Source organism: Ipomoea nil, unplaced genomic scaffold, assembly GCF_001879475.1.
Source record: "Ipomoea nil cultivar Tokyo-kokei standard unplaced genomic scaffold, Asagao_1.1 scaffold2761, whole genome shotgun sequence".
In the NCBI taxonomy this organism is placed as follows: Eukaryota; Viridiplantae; Streptophyta; class Magnoliopsida; order Solanales; family Convolvulaceae; genus Ipomoea; species Ipomoea nil.
Window position 1 is genome coordinate 1,169,114 of NW_017619189.1, and position 23,538 is coordinate 1,192,651.

At 28.9% G+C, this 23,538-nt stretch overlaps 1 protein-coding gene across 9 annotated transcripts; it reads right to left on the reverse strand.

The window, feature by feature from the left end:
- Window positions 1-12,787: 12,787 nt before the first annotated feature.
- LOC109157173 lies at window positions 12,788-16,543 on the reverse strand. 9 transcript variants are annotated; one of them, XM_019305095.1, is made up of 4 exons: window positions 16,262-16,543; window positions 16,016-16,054; window positions 15,878-15,938; window positions 12,788-15,793 (listed from the first exon to the last, which is right to left on the reverse strand). In XM_019305095.1, exon 4 carries the CDS (start codon window positions 15,765-15,767, stop codon window positions 13,059-13,061), a length of 2,709 nt encoding a protein of 902 aa, XP_019160640.1. In that variant the 5' UTR covers window positions 15,768-15,793; window positions 15,878-15,938; window positions 16,016-16,054; window positions 16,262-16,543; the 3' UTR covers window positions 12,788-13,058. The 9 variants fall into 9 exon arrangements, with proteins under 9 accessions (XP_019160640.1, XP_019160643.1, XP_019160639.1 ...); XM_019305098.1 differs by having other exon boundaries at window positions 15,886-15,938; window positions 16,016-16,077; XM_019305094.1 differs by having other exon boundaries at window positions 15,882-15,938; window positions 16,016-16,077.
- Window positions 16,544-23,538: the final 6,995 nt, after the last annotated feature.

A 23,538-nucleotide genomic window follows, 5' to 3' on the forward strand; every position in this document is an offset into this window, starting at 1 on the left:
TGATGAAAGGTCTAATAGCCAATGTAACAATGTTTCTTTACAATTCTGGCACAGTAGACTAGGGCATTATCCTATAGATAAGATACATTGTCTGAATGGAATCAAGCCTAAGTCTACTCAATTGAATAAAACTCATGATTTTGCTTGTGATATATGTCATTTTTCAAAGCATAAAAGGTCTTCTTTTCCTATCAGTGTGACTAGAGCTGAGAATTGCTTTGATTTAATTCATGTGGATGTATGGGGACCATTTGCTGCTGCCTCCAAAAAAAGGGGAACACTATTTTTTAACTATTGTGGATGACCATAGCCGGTTCACTTGGTTGCACCTAATGAAACACAAGTCTGAAGTTAAAACACTATTTCAGAACTTCTACTACTACATTGAGGCTCAGTTTTCAGCAAGAATAAAAGTAATAAGGACAGACAATGGGAGTGAGTTTCTTATGGGCAATTTCTTAAATGAAAAGGGGATTGTTCATCAAAAATCTTGTGTAGATACCCCTCAGCAGAATGGTATTGCAGAGAGAAAACATCAACATGTATTGAATGTCGCCAGGGCATTAAGATTTCAGGCTGGACTACCAATAGAATTCTGGGGTCAGTGTGTTTTACATGCATCATATCTTATCAATAGATTGCCTACTCCTACTAATAATGGAAACTCTCCCTATGAGGTCCTGTTTGGAGAAGTGGTGAACTATGATCAACTAAGAACTTTTGGTTGCCTTTGTTTTGCTGCCACTGCCTCACAAGGAAGGAATAAAATGATGCCAAGGGCCAGGAAGTGTATATTCTTGGGGTTCCCTGCAAATGTGAAAGGTTATATTCTCTATGATATCACTGACAAACACACTTTTATTTCCAGGGATGTGCACTTCTATGAAGAGATCTATCCTTTCAATGAAGCCAATACAGGAATTAGGCCTGATTCTGTGCCACCTCAAGATGAAGTATTTAACCCTTCCTTACCTCTAATTCCTATTTCCATAGAAGAAGAGTTTCTGTTATAACCGTTAGGTCTTATGATGAAGTGCATGATACAGTGTGGACCAATGCCAAGGGCATTCTTGTATTTTCCTTTTATCATATATGCTTCTGTTGCTTCTGTTATAACCGTTAGGTCTCCCTTTAGTCCTGCATACATAAGCTTGTTTCTTTCCCCCTTTTCCAGTTGTAAGAACAAAGTATGGTGATTAATGTCAGATTGCTACTTTCTCAATTTCCATCTCAGCATTGAATGAAGTTTGTAGAGTTTCAACTCTTCCAACAATTAGCTTGTTTTTGGAGGTTGCCTCAACGAGAGTTGGGTGATGAATCCAAGCCACCCCTTGCATAGACTCGATTTCTTCCTAAGAAAATAGGGGAAATTGGGGGCTTTAGATGCTTTGTGTGCTTGATGGACTTGGAATTGATTCACCATGAAAGTGGGGCAATTCCTTGTTATACTCCTTGTTTATTAATCATGAGAATGGTTCGTAGACTAGGATACCTTTTGTGCATTCCCGGTTGACTCTTTGTTATTTGTTCATCCTAATCCATAGGTTGTTGAAGCATCTAGATGATAAAGCTCCCTAACTTGAGTCCTATTCCTTTATTTTGTGTTTCCATCTTGTTCATATGTGTTTTTGTTATTTTGTTTAGTTACGGTAGCCTTAACCTTGTTATGATTTGCTTAGCTTCTTGTTGATTTTCTTATGCTAGTGCCTAGTTTCTTGTGATTGCATATTGCGTGCCATAACCCCCAATCCCCTGAGGACGACATTACACACTCGTACACTCACCACATCTTATTTTTGCTACAATCATATCACATAAGTTATGATTTAGTTTCCAAATTGTTTGAGTGGTAGTAGGTAGGAAAACCTGACTATGGATCATATATTACCCATTGGCTTGGAATCCTCTAGGGGGTGTGTACATAGGTTTTAGTCCAGTTTCAATGTGGATTTCAAAAAGTTTGGTTACTTCTCCATAAATAACTATTTATTCTCCATACAAGTAAATGTATAACTCCACATGTATTTTGGAAAAGTATGAATTTATATGAGTTTTGAAAATATAAAAAATCCAAGCCATTATTTTACGGGGTGGAGTGGAACTTACTTAACTTATGCTAATTTTTGTCTACATTCTGTTTTTGTGTAAAATTATTTATACAGGTGAACATGATAGGAATTCGGGATGAATTCAAGTTGAGAAGGAATAAAGTTTAATTATTTGTTTTTTGAGGAAAATATTGTTGTATAGTAATTTCAGTTTTATGTACTAAGTTGATTTTGAGATATTATTTGATGTTGTAAATTTAGCATAATTACCATAAATAATGTTTAATAATTGACAAATTCGATTAGGGAAATCAAAAATGTAAATCTCTATATGTGCATACTTCAAATCGGAAATGTAAATCTCTATATGTGCATACTTGAAAGTACCATTTAGTGTTTTTTGCTTTTATTGACCTAAACTTGATTTTCTGTAATTAAATTCTTATAAAAACCAATGTTCTTTTATATATATATATATATATATATATATATATATATATATATATATATATTGTTTTTTTTTTGTTTTGTTTTTAGAGTATGGATTATTTGTTCCATTCAATATTTTTTAAAAAATATATTGTGAGTTGTGTTTTAAGTACTGAGTATCCGATGATGTTTTTTTTATTGTTCTCTTTGTGTTATGCAGGGAAGATTTTATTTTTTATTAATAGAATAGATTACCATATGATTAATATTATTAAAGTAAGAAATTTATATATGACAAATTACTACATCTAATTATGGTAACATTTATTTAAAATCTAATGAAATTTAATTTTTCTATACTATTAATAAAAATAAAATTCTTCTGTGTACAACAATTGTACATTAAAATATGGTAATACAAATTCCTAATATAATATATTCTTTTCTACTTTCCTATTCATACTATAATTTTAGATTAAATTTTATATCAATTTACCTTATGCAAGATATCGTATGGCATCTATATATTATTTCCTCTTATGTTTTTCTTATTCTTTTTATTTATTTTTTTAATGTCTAATAATTACCACAAATAATTATTAATAATTGTAAATTTATATTATGCAATTATATTAATAATTAATTATTGAATTAAGTATAATTTATTTGGTACTGTAGACACATTGTTTTTAATAATTTTGATTTAAACTATTTAAGTTTCTATGTTTTTCATATACAAAGCTATATTGTAAATTTATAATTGTAATACTTTAATAATAATATTGAATAAATATTAACCATATGTTTAGATTTAATTATATATTATATTAAAATAATTATATATTAATCTAATATAGTGATGGTTAATACGGGTAAACCATATATACGCATAATCTAATATAGAAAATATTCATTACTAACTATATATAACTTAGAAAATAACTAAACTTATTGAAACTTAATTATTTATAAATTCACCTTTAATATAAATATATAATTTTAATATCTGAAATTTATAAAATTTTTCTTAATGTGGATCTATATATTTTAAATAATTTCGATTTAATAATATTATACGTATAAACAAAATCTTCCTATTTTATTTTTTCCGCTCAAACTTTTGTAGTCAATTAATTAAATATTCTATTGGTATACCGTGTACAAAAAATATTAATTAAGTAATAACATAATAGCATAATTAGTAATAATAAGTATGGTAGTTTATAATATAATTAAATGGTAATAAACATATTCAGTAAATTGCACGAATAAGCATATTGATTTTACATTTAAAATTTTAAATTTTAAATTTAATTCGTTTGTTTAAATTGAAAGATTTAATGGGTTTACATGCCTTTGAATATTTATTTGTTTTATTTGTTTACCCACACCTGCGATGTCCATAGGTGAAATTATAGTATTTAAAAGAATATTACAAAAATAATTATTAACTGAGAATAAAAACGGCACAGAATTTAGGCCAATTGAAATAGGAAATGACTATTAATTATTGACTGAAAATTAAAATTTTTTTGAAACTGACTCAAATGCAAAAAATGAATTGAATATTAATAATTGATTAAAAAATAAAAATGAAATAAATATTAATACTTGAATATTAATAAATTACTGAAAATACAAAATTTTTATGGAAATTAGGCCAATTGAAAAAGGAAATGAATATTAATAAATTACTAAAAATATAAAAATTACTGATATAAAATGTATTAATAACAATGTAAAATGAAGTTTTCATCTCAACGTATAACCGAGATGTAAAGAAATATTAATATCGATTATATATTTTATAAAATATAAAGTTAGTGGAAATAAAAAAAATATTATTAATAATTAACTAATTAATTAATATGTATTAAAAAGAATAATTGATTGAGAATAAAAATTACACGAAATTTAGGCCAATTGAAATAGAAAATGACTATTAATAATTGACTGAAAATGAAAAATACTTCCAAACTGACTTAGTATATAGAAAGAATATTAATCTCGGTTATATATTTTTTAAAATATAAAGTTTCTGGAAATATTAAAAAAAAAAAAAAACTGTGTATATATGTTACTGAAATATAGTTATGTAAAGATATATATTTAAAAGTTGAAAATGAAATAGAATCATTCAGTATTCACAATTTATAAGGAAAATTTTGTAATTAAAGATGGAAAATGTTTCGCAATACGAGATGGAAATGTAAGGTTTAGCCGAGATGGAAAGAATATTAATCGATATGAAAATTAATAATTTTTACACCAAATGTTATTTTATACTAAGAATATAAGGATTGTGTAATTATAAGGTTTAGCCGAGTATGTCAAAAAAAAAAAAAAAAAAAAGTTTAGCCGAGATGAAAAAAATATTAATCTCGGTTATATATTTTATAAAATGTAAAGTTACTGGAAATATTAAAAAAAATGTTTGTATATATGTTATTGGAAATATAGTTGTGTAAAGATATATATTTACAAATGGAAAATTGAATAGAATCGTTTAGTATCCATGATTTATAAGGAAAATTGTGTAATTAAAGATGGAAAGAAATTAATACGTATGAATAATTCAAAAGAAATTAATAATGAATGATTCAAAAGAAATTAATTATAACTGATTTTGTAGCGCATCTTTATTCAAAATTATAGGATCTCATTACAATACGCATATATAAAGATGTAAAATTATGTATAAAATGTGTAAGGAAGATTTTGCTTAAAGATGGAAAACAAATTAGATGAATTGAAAAAGGTAATGAATATTAATAATTCATTGAAAATTAAATATGATCCCCAGATATAAATCACTGAACACTGATATTTAAAATATCTAAAGTTTCAGCACTTAATGCATACATCTACACATTGACTATTAATTTTGGGCAATTATTTGATCGAATTCAAGCAATTATAACATTAGAAAATACAATTGATCCAACTCAATTCATCAATTGCATTATATAATATTCGATATAATAATTTATATAATTATATATCGATCCAAATATTCTTAAAATATTTTAACAAATCCATTTCGTGCATCGCACGGGGGCAAATACTAGTTAATTAATAAAAATAAAATCCTCATTTTAACTTCTTGCTCAAAATGGTCCTATATTATTTAAGTTTGCGTAATATTGTAAAATAGTGTAATACAATTTCTAATAAAATATATTGTTTCCTAATTTCATATTCCTACTACAATTCTACATTAAATTCCTATTATATTGTTTCCTACTTTCCTATTCATACTACAATTCTACATTCAAATTCATATTCTAATATTGTAAAATAGTGTAGTACAATTCCTATTAAATATATTTTTTCCTACTTTCCTATTCGCACTACAATTTCTACATTAAAATTCATATTCGTGATACAATACAACAATATTAAAATTAAAAAATTAAAAAAAAAAATACTTTGTATCATGTAACTATATTAGATTGAAAATGTTACAAAATTTTGTAGAAAAATTTTACATGTCAATCATTATAAAGCAGAAGTCATGATAACATTTTTTTGCAAATAAAATAATAAAATTATTCCATCACTATTCCAATTCAACAATATTATTCCTATTCCTATTTGTACTACAATTCTACATTAAAATTCATATTCGTAATACAATACAATAATATTAAAATCATAGTCCAGAGATAGAGAAGATGGGGCAACCATTAATAATATTCCATCAACCTAGCAAAAAGAAAGCTAATTATTAAGGACTAGTTTTTTACGCGCATTGCGCGATTGAGATAATGCCCAATGTTTTTTTTTTTTTAAATAAGTATTTTAAAGAATATTAAGGCAAGATTATATTGAAATTGTTCATGCATAGATAATTGAAGGTTGAATTTGCGTATTTAAATAGGTAATTCTTCTCCCAAAGGTTGAGTCCCCTACCCCAAGGGCCCCCCACACTCTGACCCGACAGAGCATTGTAGGAAGTTGTAAATCACGGTGACTCAATGGTTCAGCAAACAGGACCAAATGTCGGTGCGAACAAGGAATCTGCCCACTTTGGACATAATTCCCGCACTGCCGCCGCCGAGGTTCAAACCTTGGTCTCTTCTCCCAAATACTGCCCACTAAACCATTGAGCTAAGCCCGTGCGGGTTAAATAGGTAATTTTAAGTTTACAAATGCAAGATAATATAGTCAAGATTGATTATAATTGTCAATAAAATAATTGTATAGGTATGGTTGAAACCAAATACGGGACATAAGGGAGAACAAATAAAAATTAGGGCATAAAATATTAAATATATACTAATATTGTTTGAGGAGATTTCGACATTAGGGTTTGTAGTTAAGTTCTATTAAGACTTTAATATTAGAATTAGATTAATGGTGTAATTATAATTCTATATTAGACGTTAATATTATAATTAGACTAACGGTGAATTAACGGTATTTAACGAAAAAGTTAAATGGATAATCATATAATTAAGGATAAATTAGAAAAATTTAAAAAAAAATTAAAACCTGAACAATTTGAACCATTCATTTGATTTAATAATTTGGCGGTCATTTTTTCTACCCAATGTTAATAATTAAATAAATTCGTTGGTCAAATCCGCTAATATAATCCGCGCGCTAACTGCTGATTGTCAAACAAGGACATTGCAAGGTAGTTCTCACTTCAATTTGTTGTGTGATTTGAATACTCTTTTTGTCACAAAATCTCTCAAGTAGTTAATATGGTTGGTTTTATTAAATATATATTTTTTTAATTTTTTCATGGTATTAATAAAATACTTGGTAAATAAATATATAGTATTATTTTGTATTATAATTTTGATATTTAATTAGAAAAATAGTGCAAAAAAAAGATAATAGACAATGTAGTGAATATAATCAATTGATGAATTTGAATGTAAAAATTTTTACATTTGAAAAAAATAAAGACAATATAACTAATGAAAATATTTCTCTTAATTAATTTATTGATAATGAATAATTTTTTTTCACTGAATTAAGACATTGTAAGGACAATGTAGCGAATATAATCAATTAATAAATTTGAATATAAAGAATTTTTATATTGTAGAAAAATAAAGACAATATAACTAATACAATTATTAATCTTATTTAATTTATTGATAATGAATAATTTTTTTTTGAATAAAGACATTGTGGACACATAATTCTAAATTAAAGAAATGCATATCTATAATTTTTTGTTTTAGCTACTAAATTATTATTTATATAATTTAATAAGAGTAAAATAGAGTACTAATTATGCCAACTTTAATTTGAGTGGGATGAGGTTCGAGCCTAAGACCTTTTTTTTTTTTTTTTTTTTTTTTTATTGAAATCAATGAGTAAGTTAACGGTGAACTAACGGCAATTCTTAAAATTTTAACGGAATTAGTAACGGTGCGTGGGTATTTTAGGAAATTTTAGTGTAAAATTTAAATCTTATCAATCTTTTAATCAATCTGAACCATTCATTTGATTAAAATCTGTGACCGCCATTTTTTCTACTCATTATAGGCCTAACCCTCTTGGGCTCTTATTAATATAGTAGATAGTAGATAATTGCAGAGATTATAACGCTGTTTTCTTTTTCTCAATTGATAGAACATTTGTAGTAACCTTTTTCTATGTTTTCTTATCTAGCAGAACTAGAAGAAAATCTACAGGATAATATTTTAGGCCAAAACATGATAATATTGTATGTGTCAATAAAAAAAAAAAAAGGAACACTTTCCCTTCTTATAAAAAAAGTCAATCCTAACAACAAACAGTCTAATAGTAATTTAGAATTAAAAATCATGTAATGTAGTAAGAAGGGAGCCAATAATAAAAAGGCATACCGTCTCAGCTAGACTACCAAACAGCTATACTTCTTCTAGGTCAATATGCAGTTATTGCTTATTTTAAAATGCACTATGTTTGTTGTCTTGATTTTTAAATTCCATGGTCACTAATTCCTCTTTACATGCACTATTCTGCAATGATATGATCTTCCTCAGGAAACTTGCATCCATTTACAAATCTCCAAAGAGTTTGTCGTAAAATTCAATAAACTCTTGAAGAAAGAGAAGCCTATGATATTCACAATTTCGTTGTGCAAACATGTCGCATGAGGTTTAAGTCGTGCGAGCATAAGTACATTATGAAAGTGAACCACGACACTTTGATTAGCACTATGGATCTAGATGAATCCGATTTTCCCAAATACATGTTCAAACTCAAGGACTTTGGATCGTTGAAGGCTTCCATGGGAGTGGATAGCAATCGGCTAATTGGTAAATTCTTCTTTAAATTTTGTTCTATATATGGATGTGTTTTCATTTCTTTTTGTTATACTAAATTTCTAATTGTACATTCATGAATTACAATTTAAAATCTTTTGTTTAGTTTTCGCAGATTTGATTGATTGTGTATTTTCAATTATTAATCCAAAATTATCCAAGTTAACTCAAATCCTCAAAGGTTGATTTGTCATTGAAGATTCTCGATATGTATTTGTTTAGATGACCTTTTGATTTGTTTAAGTATAAATTTAGGCGTCATCACATTCATTGTTGTTTTCACTCAGGGGGAGTCGGCTAGCGATTACCCTGTGGAACGAGCACATGGATTCTGTTTTGCCTTACTATAATGCTGATTTGGCAGATCCACTGATCGTTATACTATAGTTGTGTAGAGCCAGGGTGAATGATGGTAAGTAATTACCCAGTGGCAGGCATAAATTTATTTGATTCGATTATAACTATTTAAAATTGTTTATCATATTAGATAGTTAGGTTAGGATATCCAGTTCTTACACTGCAACAACGATTCTGTTCAACTATGAATGCCCTAAGTTCCTCAATTTCAAGGAGAGGTATTGTGACAGTTTAATTTTTTCCACTCCGTATCATATTTTATTTCAAACATGTTTGATGATCTCGGGTAATATGTTTAAATTAGTATGCCTAAGTTATTGACTCCAATACGAAGTATAAACTCAAGTTCAAGAATGACTAGATCTGAATCATGGAAGCTTTATCGAGTGAAAATGTCACAATTACTTCTTTGAAGGATATTTATGACAACAAGGTAAAATTCACAAGTTTAGAGTTTGTATTGAAATCATTTGAAAAGCAATTCATTATATTTCTCACGTATCGTGTAATTAATTTTTAGGTCTGAGAATTTTGGATACTTGGGGAAATTCTAGACATAGAAGGCGAATGATACTTCAATGCTTGTAAGAGTAAAGGGTGTGGGATAGCATCTTTGATCTTGCCTGGAGGCAGGACGACGCATTCTAGATTTGCTATACCACTCTCTTTGAACGAAGATTCTGCGTGCAATATATCGCAAGACAATGACCTTGCTGAACTTACAATAAGGAACAAATTGATAATATGGATGAAGCACCGATGACGCACAAACACTGTTTTGAGGTTTTGGACAAAACCATGAGGGATCTATTGAGGTTCGTCATACCGGGTAGTGCTGAAAAGACTTTTGGTGAAAAGACAGTAGTTATGGGTGGCGATTTTAGACAGGTCCTACCTATTCCGAAAGCAACGAAACCAGTAGTTGTCGAAGCAACTATTAATTCTTCGTACCTGTGGACAAATTGCAAGATATTAAGGCTCACCAAGAACTTGAGACTACGGACCTTAACTTCAGAGGAAGATAGATAGACGGTTGATTGGTTTTCAAAATTGATTGCAGACATCGGAGATGAGATTGTAGGGGTTGTAAACAACGGTTCTTCTGATATCGATATTCCAGCACAGTTTTTGTTGAAGTATGGACACGATCCCATTGCAACTATAGTGGAAAGCATCTTCCCAAGCTCGAGATATGGCTTGCTCGAAGAGTCGCAACTAGAAGACCGAGCGATCCTCTCGCCGACTTTAGATGTCGTTGATCAAATTAATCAGTACATGTGCGACTTGAATACTGCAGAAGGACGAACATATTTAAGTTGTGACTCTTTGTGTAAGGCAAAATTAGACAGTAAAAATCTAACAGAAGTACACACTCCTGAATTCTCAAATAGTTTGAGATTGTCCGGTCTTCCTAATCATTCATTGACATCAAAGGTCGGTGCACTTGTTATGTTATTGCAGAACATAGACCGCTCTCCTGGTCTTTGTAACAGGACGCGACTCATCATCACAAGATTGATGACAAAATCCCTATATGTTCTCTCAAGTGATTGGCCCTAAATCTTTAAAGTGGTTTTTTAAGTTCGCATGTCATTGCAAATTTATTATATCTATACTAATTTATTTACTCACTTCTTATATGTAGTTCCAACAAGTTGATTATGACAAAGCGGTTATTGATCTGGTGCATTCAGAATGAGCCGATATTCTATCAAGTTATATAGAGTAGGTATGATTTGACGTTGTAATCATTTAGACTTGGTTCGTAGAATTGTTTTTTGTAGTATTATGACTTGGATGATGATTCGATTAGAATTGGTAATGAAAGTATTTTAACTTGTTATTTTGAACCTTGCTTAGCTTCTTCAAAATTATGTAACTACACTTGGCCATGGTGAATGGATAAATTGATTTTTTTTTTTTATGATTAAAATTTAAGCAGGTTAAAAATGGGTTGAGACAACGGTTAAAAACTGTTGTCTATTTTACAATAGACAACAGTTTATGGGCGTGACTTTTAACAACAGCGATTTCAACAACACACAATAGACAACAATTTATAACTGTTGTCTTTTAAAGAAAAGACAACAGTTAAAAATCGTTGTCTATGTGCATCACTTTTAACAACACCGGTTTCAACAACATTGAATAGACAACGGGTCAAAAACTGTTGTCTTTTCTAGAAAAGACAACGGTTAAAAACCGTTGTCTATGTTCGTGACTTTTAACAACACCGGTTTCAACAACACTTAATAGACAACGGTTAAAACACCGTTGTCGTTTATAGAAAAGACAACGGTTAAAAACCGTTGTCTATGTGCGTGACTTTTAACAACACCGGTTTCAACAACACATAATAGACAACGGTAAAAAAACCTTTGTCGTTTCTAGAAAAGACAACGGTTATTAACCGTTGTCTATGTGCATGACTTTTAACAACACCGATTTCAACAACACTTAATAGACAACAGTTAAAAAACCGTTGTCGTTTCGAGAAAAGACAACGGTTATTAACTGTTGTCTATGTGCGTGACTTACAACAACACCGGCTTCAACAACACTTAATAGACAACGGTTAAAAAACCGTTGTTGTTTCTAGAAAAGACAACGGTTATTAACCGTTGTCTATGTGCGTGACTTACAACAACACTTAATAGACAACGGTTAAAAAACCGTTGTTGTTTCTAGAAAAGACAACGGTTAAAAAATCGTTGTCTATGCGCGGGACTTACAACAACACCGGCTTCAACAACAGAAATTATACCCCTACGACAACGGTTATTAACCGTTGTCTATGTGCATTTTTCTTGTAGTGTTGGTAGATTACATTGTCGAAGCAAGAATAGTTAATGGGACACATGAAGGAACCAAAGCTCTTATCCCCCGAATATCTCTAGCTCATTCCTTCTGATACGAGATTTCCCTTCAAGTTCCAACGTGAACAATTCTCGTTGATGATTGCATATGTCATGACTATCAACAAAAGTCAAGGACAAACACTAACTCACGTTGAATTATTGCTAAAAAAATCGGTCTTTAATCACAGACAATTGTACGTTGCTTTCTCCTTAATCACCCATCATGATGGCCTAAAGGTGTTAGCTCTAGACGAGGATGGACAAGATTGTGTTGCGACTACCAATGTCGTCTACAAAGAGGTTTTCAATAACGTGTAAATACAATTGATGATATTATGTTTTTTTTTTCTCAAAATGAAAAAATTGCTATATATCTAGACACAAATATATCCTCTATACAAGTGGTGACGAGCATTACATGGGACTTCATCACGAGTCTGTAGACTGTATATATCCAATACTTCTAACTTTGATAAAAGGCTCATGTAATAAATTGTGAATTTCTTGATTTGATATTTGACATAAAGAGTTGAGAAAATGAATTTTGTCCAGATGTTCACCTGACCATGAGATTTGTTTTCCATTCAGACAAAACTTCATGCATAAGGTGTTGAAGTCCCACAAAATAGGTCATAATGTTTTTTTTTTTTGTTAGCAGTTAATTCATATGAGATGTGACCAGTACCATTAAGAACTTATTTAGTGGCCCAGATGCTAACTGTTGCTATAATTTTCAGTACAATACTCCATATAACATTAGTGCTGCTTTCTGGTCCATCAACTAGAAAAATAAAATAAAACAAAAAATTTACTATAGGAGAATTAGAAAGCCAAAATGGGTAATATTTCATTTCTATATAACTTTCAAGATTCATCCAAACTATTTAACTCACTTCCTTGAATTGCAGTCTCAAATCTCAATACTCATTTGACAATTACACTATATGATGCAAACATCAACAATTGCTACATAAAGCAACATTGTAAAGGGAAGGTGGGGTGGTGGTTAATTTACATGTTACAACCTAAGAAAATTACCGTACATACAACAACTCCCTCCAAAAGGGACTCTAAACTTCAAAAACGATCGAAAGAAATTAGAGAAATCTCTGTGAGTTGATTAAATATTCTTGATATGGTTGAAAACTTTTCTGAAAATTTAAGTCTTGCCTCTTCAACTGCTGAAACAAATCCAGCTCCGTTGGTGTCAACTCAAAATCACAGCTATCGAACTTCAACTGTAACGGGCATCCCTCATCGAACAGCTCCACTGCTGTCGCCTCGCTCTGTGCATCAGATATCGGCTCCTGGCGTTTCTGATAAACAAAGGTCTCATACATCGTATATTCGGAGTTTTCTAGTGCCAAATCCGGAGAAGAAAATGTAGGTCTGTGTATACACAAAACATTAAGGTTTTCAGACGCGTTTGGCATGCCATCTGTATCATCAGCAAGGGAAACTATATTGTCACTGTAGGGCTCGGAAGATTGCAATGCACGTGCTGCTTCCATTACTTTATCACAATTGAGTCGGAGTTCATCATCAACTGGTAAAATATCCCTTTCTACCAATTGCTGGTTACGAAGAAGAATCAGAATGTGAGTAGGAAGAACTGGGCTGACAATGGCATTGCAAGATGATGTATTCCCAAAGGGAAAAGGCAAAGGGTTTTTATCAAGAATATCACCCGCATTAGAAGTAGCTCTCTTCTGCTTCAGGTGAGGATCGGACTCCTCGGAGAGTTTAGAGGCAGAGAAAGCTAATGCCAGGAGATTCATAGGCGAACTGCCCCAAATGCTTTTCAAAGAAATCTCACGAATGCTAGTAGGAAATCTGGCATCTTTGAGCATATCGGAAAAAACAAGGGGTGATCTCAATGCAGTGATGCCGCAAATCTTCATCTTCTCACATATCTCTTGATGGAACTTTGACTGATTTTCCTCAGCATATTTCTGAAGCTCTATTTGTCTCCTGCTAACACTTTTAGCAACATTACCATTCAAATAGTCTTTGAGAAAGTCAATTTTCAGATATTCATGTTTCTTTCGCAACTTATTCTCACCATTGCCTGTGTCATACAAAAAATTGTCCTCAATTCTAAAAGTTGACTCTTTGTGAGCTGCTACTAAAGTTTTATCAAATTCCCATGCTGCAGAGTATCTTTGAGCTTCTAGTTTGCCAGAGGACATTAACCTAATAAGTGAAAACCCAACAGATTTTTCAAAATTATCCCATTGAACATGCAGATCATTTTCAAGAATGCCAAACCCCAAAATAATGTCTTTCTTCTGTTTCCAGTCAATCCAATCAGGAAGGAGATCCTTCAGGCAATCTCTTCTTATGAGACAACTCCCGCAAAAACAATCACGACCAGACAAAGAAAGTTCTGAAGGGAGTCCCCATGAATAGAATGAGTTGCAGACTGTTGAAATCTCAGAAAGAACAGGTCCTCTCTCATTATCTGGTCCATAGCAAAAAAGAATAAATTCACAGTTCCAAAATGAACCCAATAAAATACAGTGGCCTGATTCAGATGCCCACTTGAAATTATCATCTTCTATAATCGGTCTTAACTCAGATAATTGGAAAACAGTAACATATTCTGGATTTTGGAGACTATGGGCCCACTGCAACACTGGCATGGATGGTTTTCTCACATCACACAGTAGCAACAAGTTGTTTGAAGCAGCAGCAAAACAGAACCCACTGGAATCTGACCTAGATAGGGCAACAAATCTATCAAATTTCCCCACAGAAAACAACTCAATCTTCAGTAAAGTGAAAATTTCACACTTGTCAAACCTCAAATCAACAAGGAAAACAGCACTAGAATGAGCAACAACCAAAATTCTAGGGTGCCAACTGAATTCACAACTCAGCCACCTCCCATTTTCATTCAAATTATCCCAGGAAACACTCAATTTCTTTCCTTCTACGTTTAACAATCTCTCATCTTTCAACCAATAACTCACATCAAACAAGAATAGTTTACCACTCTCCAGCAACACCACACACTCTTCACTCAAATGTGGACTCCAACAGGCATGAACAACTGCAGAACCCTGAAACAACTTAACACCAGCACAGCCCACATAATCTAAGACTATACTTCCTACCCCTTTAGGCATCTTCACACTATACCAATGCACACAATACATGGTACAAACCATGATATACCCAATACAAGTATAATTTGAAGATGAATAACAATAATTACCGGAAGAAGAATAAAAGCAATCATAATCAGCAACAGGGTTTACCAATAATCTCAAAATCCGATGATTCAACTTGCGACTATGCACAACGAAATCTTTCCCATCCTTGAATTTCTTGACACACAATTTAGAATCATTCAAATTGAGCATAGTAAACCCAAGCTGGTCATAATTATCTCCGGCGGGGAAAAAAGCAAGAACCATATTATGCATGGTCTCGTCGTCAGCTTTTATTTTTGGGCAACGAAGCAATTGAAGAGCATTGAAGTTGTGGATGGTGTCAGAAACCTGGGGCCCCATGTTTGATGCAATGGCAGAGGCAATAGACTGGTTGGTGGTGCATGAAGTTAAGATAGATCTTGGAAGGGTAAGGTCTGGATATGGAGGAGGGAGTCGAGGGGCGAGAGAGGGGGAGTTGAGGAGTTGGGTTAGTGTTTCCTGGCATGAGTTAAAAATCAGAGGTCCGATAGGATTTTTCTCAACACAACGACGCCGCTTGGAAGAGGAAGATCCTTCGTTGGGGAGGAGGAGTGGAGGAGAGAAGATGGAGGATATAGGCCACAAGGACTTCCAATCCTCCGAGAACTCCATTAGATTTCCTTAGAGAACCTCAATCCCTGTTCAAATAATCATCGTTTCAATCCCTGTTCACATAATATCAATACATACATTGGTGATCAAAACTGCAAATTTATCTATACATAACCAACATCACTCTTCAATGCATAAGCAGCCATATCATCAATGAGACCGTGTTCGTACCTAACCAAAAAATGGAACAATTAGTCTCAACAATAGTCAATGGAAGATTTATCTATCCCAAGAAAGAGAATTCTCACCATTAAGCTTCATAGACTCCTTGGAAGATGTCCTTAAACCTTCATGAAACTTTTAAGTTTAGCTAAAAGGAAGAAATACAATTTGGTAAACAAATAAAATATAAAAGAAGGCTTTACTGGATATGAAAAGTGGTATGCCATATTCAAAAGCAAGCCGTAAGAGAATTTAAGGAAATTCAAATAAAAAGTCAAGGTTTTGTGGTATGTGATCAGAAAAATCAGAAATCAAGCCTGAGTAGTGAGTACCTTCGTCGACAAGAGAGGTCCGAGAGGAGACCGGAGCTGTGGTCCGTCGAGGTGAACTGGACGACTGGTCTCTGGTGAGTGGTGACTGGTCCGTTCGTCCGTTCGACGCTTGGAGGCTTCGCCCGTCCGTCACGTGGAGCAGGCGAGGCGGCGGAGCAGGGCCGCCGACAGCAGGTGAGGTGGAGGACTGGACAACTGGTCTCTGGTGACTGGTCCGGCGACGACTCCACTCAGCAAGCGAAGCGCAGAGGTTAGGGATTTGGAAAAGCCTGAAGATTATTATTATTATTATTATTATTATTATTATTATTATTATTATTATTATTATTATTATTATTAGGAATAAGGTTCAAATTGGTAACTGAACCGTAACCTGAAAATGCAATTAGGCAATTGAACGAAAAGAAAATTTAATTAGGTCACTGGACACTCTAAATATATGCAATTTCACCTGATAGCAGATTACCATCAATTTTAACAGATTACCTAAAAAAAAATATTAACAAGTTGTGCGAATTAATCAATGCTCAATGCATAAAGCTAAAACAAATAAATAAAGAATATTTAAGAAATGAAATTATACCAAACAGCTATCAACTAACAACTAATTTGCTAAATACATTTTTACAATCAGTTAATATTATCATTAATTAGTTATATTTTTTAATTAATTCAATCAGCTAACAGCATATATTTATGAAGACAAAATAAAATATAAAATATTTAGAAAAGTGCAAAATTTGAATAGTGACATTAGGATTGCCTGCACATTTGAATGATGGCTCCATTATTAATTCTTTCTTATCAGTAACATAGGCCTTCATATCAGGAAGGGAAGGAGACAATCAAAAGTTAAAGATGGCAGAGAATTGATAATAGAAAATGTCACATAAAGCTCTTGTGGAATACAAGGGAATGGAAGTATGGAACTATTAAATATTAAAATAACTAGTATTTGCGCCCGTGCGTTGCACGGAATGAATTTGTTATAAAATTTTAAAAATATTTATATCGATATACAATTGTATAAATTATAAAATCGAATATTATATAATATAATTGAAGAATTGAGTTGCACCGATTATGTTTTCTGATGTTATCAATGCTTGAATTCGAATAAATAATTGTCCAATTAATAGCTAACGTGTAGATATACGCATTCGGTGTTGCAACTTTAGAGATTTTATATATCAGTGTTTATAATTTGTATTAATTGGGCTAATTAGCTCGTTGTCTAGCAACTCAGTTATATAAATTATTTATACATAAGATATATTTTCTATGTAGATCAGCTATATAGCAATTTTGTCATTTTTGTATGTAAAAAAAAAAAAAACATAATATCAATGGCTTAAATTATACATTATTGAAAATCTCTTTATAGCTAGACGACATTAGTAGTAGTAACGGAATTTTATCCATCATCGTCTAAAGTTAAAACTATCAGACTATCAGGATTCAGACTATCAGGATGGGTGATTCGGAAAAAAGTAACATACAATTAACCGTGATTAAAGACTGATTTTTTCAGTAATAACTCAAATATTATATAGTGCAATTAAAGATATGATTTCGCCCGTGAATTTGTTGTAATATATTAAGAATATCTGGATTGATATATAATTATTTAAATTAGAACATTAAATATTATATAGTGCAATTGAAGATATAGTTTGGATCGTTTATATGTTTTGATGTTATCGTTGCTTGAATTTAAACAAATAATTGCTCAAATTAATAGCTAATGTGTAGATATACGCATGCAGTGTTGTAACTTTGAAGCTTTTATTTATCATTGTTTAGTATTTTTATAAATTAGGCAAACGTGCTCATTCTTTAGCAACTCAGTTATAGGAATGAATTGCTATCCTAATTCATTTGTATGAAAAATAAATAAATAAATAAATAAATATATATATATATATATATATATATATATATATATATATATATATATATATATATATATATATATATATATTTGTCTAAATTGCTTTAAAAAATTTTATTTTTTTGTGTGTAGATATATAGCAATTTTGTCATTAAAAAAAAAAACATAATATCACCAATTGTATTTACACATTATTAAAACCTCATATTGTAGACGACATTGGTAGTAGCAACATAATCTTGTCCGTCATCGTCTATAGCTAACATCTTCAGTCCATTAGAATTGGTGACTCGGGTGAAAATATATCATCGTAAAATATCAGTCAATTAGTAATATCATATTCATTTTCAATCAATTATTCTTTTTATTTTCCGTCAATTAATCAATTAGAATATCATATGCAATGGTATTTTTACCTAATTTCAGTTTTATTTTTAATTGGTGATGTAGAATATTATTATTGAAATATTTCCGTTCCATTTTTAATTTACCTTTACTATTGTTTAAAATATGCATTTACTATTGATGATGTAGAATATTATTATTGAAATATTATCTTTTCATTTTTAATTTACTTTTACTTGATGATGTAGAATATTATTATTGAAATATTTTCATTCTATTTTTAATTTCCGTTCTTTTGTTTTAAATTTTGAAAGATTTATTGTGATATAATTGGTTCACATATTTCAATTATTTATTTTTTCTTTAATTATTACAAACAGAAACGATATTGTACTAATTAATTTATGATATTTATCAAATTGTAAAATATAAGATTTACACATATTATGAGGGGTTAAAAATATATTTTAAAATGATTTTTTATTAGTATGAATTTTTATTTTAAAATATTTTATAGCAATCCAAACACTCCATTAGCCTCCCATAAAAAACTGATAAAAGAAAAGACATTTCATTAAGGAAATTAAAATTAATTAAAGTAAATCAAATCATGCTATATTTATTTGTAACTGTATATTAATTTCATTTTGAAATCATTGGTTCACATATATGATTTTTTTTTAATTATTATAATTTATAAACAGAAATGATATTCTACTAATTAATTTATAATATTTATCAAATTGTAATTTTAAAAAATATAAGATTTACACATGTTATTGGGGGGAAGGGGAGGGGGGTAAAAAATATTTTAATTTTTTTTATTAGTAAGTATTAAAAAATAATAATAATTTCCAGCAACTCAAACACTCCCTTAGTCTCCCACAAAAAACTGATAAAGAAAAGTCATATCATTAAGGGAATTAAAACTAATTAAAGTAAATCTAATCATGCTATATTTATTTGTAACTGTATATTAGTTTGATTTTGAAATCATTGGTTCATATATTTGAAATTATTTATTTTTTTCTTTAATTGTTATAAATATAAATGATATTGTACTAATTAATTTATGATATTTATGAAATTGTATTGTACTAACTAATTAAATTTTTGTTTTTGTTTTTTTTTTTGTTTTTATGAATTTAAAATAAAAATAAAAATAAAAAAATGTTAAAATGTACAATATAATAATATAGTTGGACTTTTATATATTTGGTCAAGTATCTATTTTTATAACATACAAAATTTAAATTTAAATTTTGTATGATTAATATAATCTCTAATCATGTACATATTTAGATAAATTTATAGAAAAAATTCATATAATTAAGTTGATTTATTTCAAATTGTATTATATATATATTATTATTAATTCTAAAAATATGAATAATAATAACTAAGAGAATTGTACTTAGAAATCAATAAAAATGTAAATTCTAAATTTTGTATGAACAAATATAAACTCTAATCGGACGCATATCCTTTATGATTGTATAACACATTGTATATACACATAATATTTATTAATATGTAAATAGGAAAATTATAATATAATTTCATTAATTTTAATTTATATTGATAGATTTATACTTAAAAAATTATATTTAGAAATTTAAAAAGTGTATGTATGTATATTTAAAAAAAAATTATAAATATTCATGTTTTGTTAATTTTATACTTTCATTTTTTTAATTATATTTCATATTTTATTAATTATAATTTAATGAAATTGTCACAAATATTTTTACGGAAGAAATCTTATATTTCTCAAATTTCTTAATTATATTATTTATAATTACCAAATATTGTGACAATTACAATATTAATTTCATTAATTATATTAATTATAACATTTTTTTCTCTTCCAATATTTAAATACATTACCATAATAGTTACACAAAAGAAGGAAAGAAAAATTATGAGAATAATTACCTTTAATAAATTAAGAAATTATATTAAAAATAATCTATATATATTAAGGTAAGTATATTTATTTTGTGCCCAATAATATTATACATTAAGTATAAAAATATATATGTATATAAATTACCATAATAATTACCCCGAAAAAGGTGACAACACATAATTATTAGGCAATAATATTAATAATTAATTATTAAGACAAGTATAATTGATTTTGTACTAATAATATTATACATCTATACACTTTTAATTCTATATTGATAAGCATAATCTGTGTATATACTTTAAGAAAATATTCATTATTAAAAAGGGAATATAATTTAAAAAGTAAATTATTAATTAGATTACCTAATATAATTGTCCTACTAATTAATTTCATGCTACTATGTATAATAATTCATATATTTATTCATTATGAGTAATATTCATTTCCTTTTTCACTCATAGAAAGAGTTAATATTCATTTCCATTTCTTTTTCCTTCATAATTTTTTCATAATATTTCATGTGGTGGTTACTAATTTTTTCGTAGGGAAAGCAGTGTTATATTTTCAATAAATTTTTAATATTAAATCTTTTTTTCATTTGGCCTGATTCCTGTGTCTATCAGTAACAAAATATTAATTATAGATTCTCGTGTGTAAAATTCATTTTTTTTCTGTTCATATTCATTTCATTTTTCCTTCATAAATAATTAATATAATTATAATAATATAATTACTGATTATATTTTAAGTGAAATATGGATATATTCATTTACTTTTTCATTCATAGAAAGAGTTAATATTTGTTTCCATTTCTTTTTCCTTCATAATTTTTTCCTAATATTTCATTTGGTTGTTACTAATTTTTTATTTTTATTTTTTTGTAGGGAAAATTGTGTTATATTTCTAATAAATTTTTAATATTAAATCCTTTTTTCATTTGGCATGATTCTCATGCCTATTAGTAACATAATATTAATAATAGATTTTCGTGTGTAAAATTCATTCATATTTCTGGTCATAAAAACAATCTGGTATGTTTGTAATATTCATTTTCAATCACAAAAATAATTTGGTACGTGTTTAATAATCATTTCCTTTTTTCTTTACCCTAATTTTCTGTGTAGCAAATTAGTTATTTACTTATTAAGCACATTTTTTTAATTCGAGTCCATTTTTAATATTAATTTCTTTTTTCTTTTGGTCTGATTTCTGTGCCAAAAGTTGTGTTATATTTTTAGTGAAATATAAACATATTCATTCGTTTTTCTTCATATTTCATTTCCTTTTGAATATATATATTTCTTTTTTTTTCCTTCATAAAAAGAATTAATATTGATTTTTATTCATTTTTCTAATAATTATCGATTAATTGGCCTGATTTCCATGTCGATTAGTAACATGATATTAATAACAGATTTCTTTGTGAAATATTCATTTCCTTTCTCATTCATAAAAAGAATTAATATTCATTTCCACATAATTAAAAAGTAATATAATTATAAAAAATATAATTACTGATTATATTTTCAGTAAACTATTAATATATTCATTTCATTTTTCCTTCATAAATAATTAATATAATTATAATAATTATAATCATATAATTGCTGATTATATTTTAAGTGAAATATGAATATATTCATTTCCTTTTTTACTCATAGAAAGAATTAATATTCATTTTCATTTCTTTTTCCCTCATAATTTTTTCTAATATTTCACGTGGTGGTTACTAATTTTTTTCGTAGGGAAAGCGGTGTTATATTTTCAATAAATTTTTAATATTAACTCTTTTTTTTTTCATTTGGCCTAATTCCCGTGTCTATTAGTATAACAGAATATTAATAATAGATTTTCGTATATAAATTTTATTTTTTTTCTTTCATATTCATTTCTTTTTTTCTTCATAAATAATTAATATAATTATAATAATATAATATAATTACTAATTATATTTTAAGTGAAATATGGATATATTCATTTCCTTTTTTCATTCATAGAAAGAGTTAATATTTGTTTCCATTTCTTTTTTCTTTATAATTTTTTCCTAATATTTCATTTGGTGGTTACTAATTTTTTCGTAGGGAAAACTGTGTTATATTTCCAATAAATTTTTAATATTAAATCCTTTTTTCATTTGGCATGATTCCCATGCCTATTAGTATAACAGAATATTAATAATAGATTCTTGTGTGTAAAATTCATTCTTATTTCTGGTCATAGAAACAATCTGGTACGTTTGTAATATTCATTTTCAATCATAAAAACAATCTGGTACAATGTTTAATAATCATTTTCTTTTTCCTTTACCCTAATTTTCTGTCTAGCAAATTAGTTACTTACTTATTAAACGCATTTTTTTAATTTGAGTCCATTTTTAATATTAATTTCGTTTTTCTTTTAGTCTGATTTCTGTGTCAATTAGTAAAAGAATATTAATAACAAATTTCATTATTACAATTAATTCTTTAGTCTTTTTTTTTTTTGAATTAGAATAATAATAATTGTAATTATATTAATTAATTAATTGTATGGATATTTTTTTGCAATGAGATACAGATCCACCAATGTACCCAGATGTGTTCTCCTGCCTCAAAGCCTAATGAATCATACACATGTTGCATCTTAAATGCACATAGATATAGACATTCAATTTTTTTTATTTTTTTTTTTATTTTTTTTATTTTTTGTTGAGAATGCTAATCGATTCACTGATAGTTGAAGGTAGATAACAATACTTATAATATGAAATTAAACCTTTTGGAAGAATAATATGAAATTAAACTCAAATCCAAGTTACTTTACATCTATTAATCCCTAATTGAGATTATATAAAAACGAAACATAGATTTAAATGATTTCATCTAAGAACTTGTAAATATGGTGACTGCTTTAGTGTTTTTAGAGAGACAACGTGCTTTACCAATTCGCCAGAAAGAACCAATCTCATGCCAGCCTGGATCTCGCGGGAAGTGATTATCGGCTTCTTGTTGTAGTGGGCCAAGCGAGTCACCTCTTGGGCGAGCTTCAAGAAGATATCGTTGATGAAGTTATTCATGATGTCCAAACTGAAAAACATATTGAAGTACGTGAGAATATAGTTAGAAAAATGTAGAAAATTCATACAAAAAG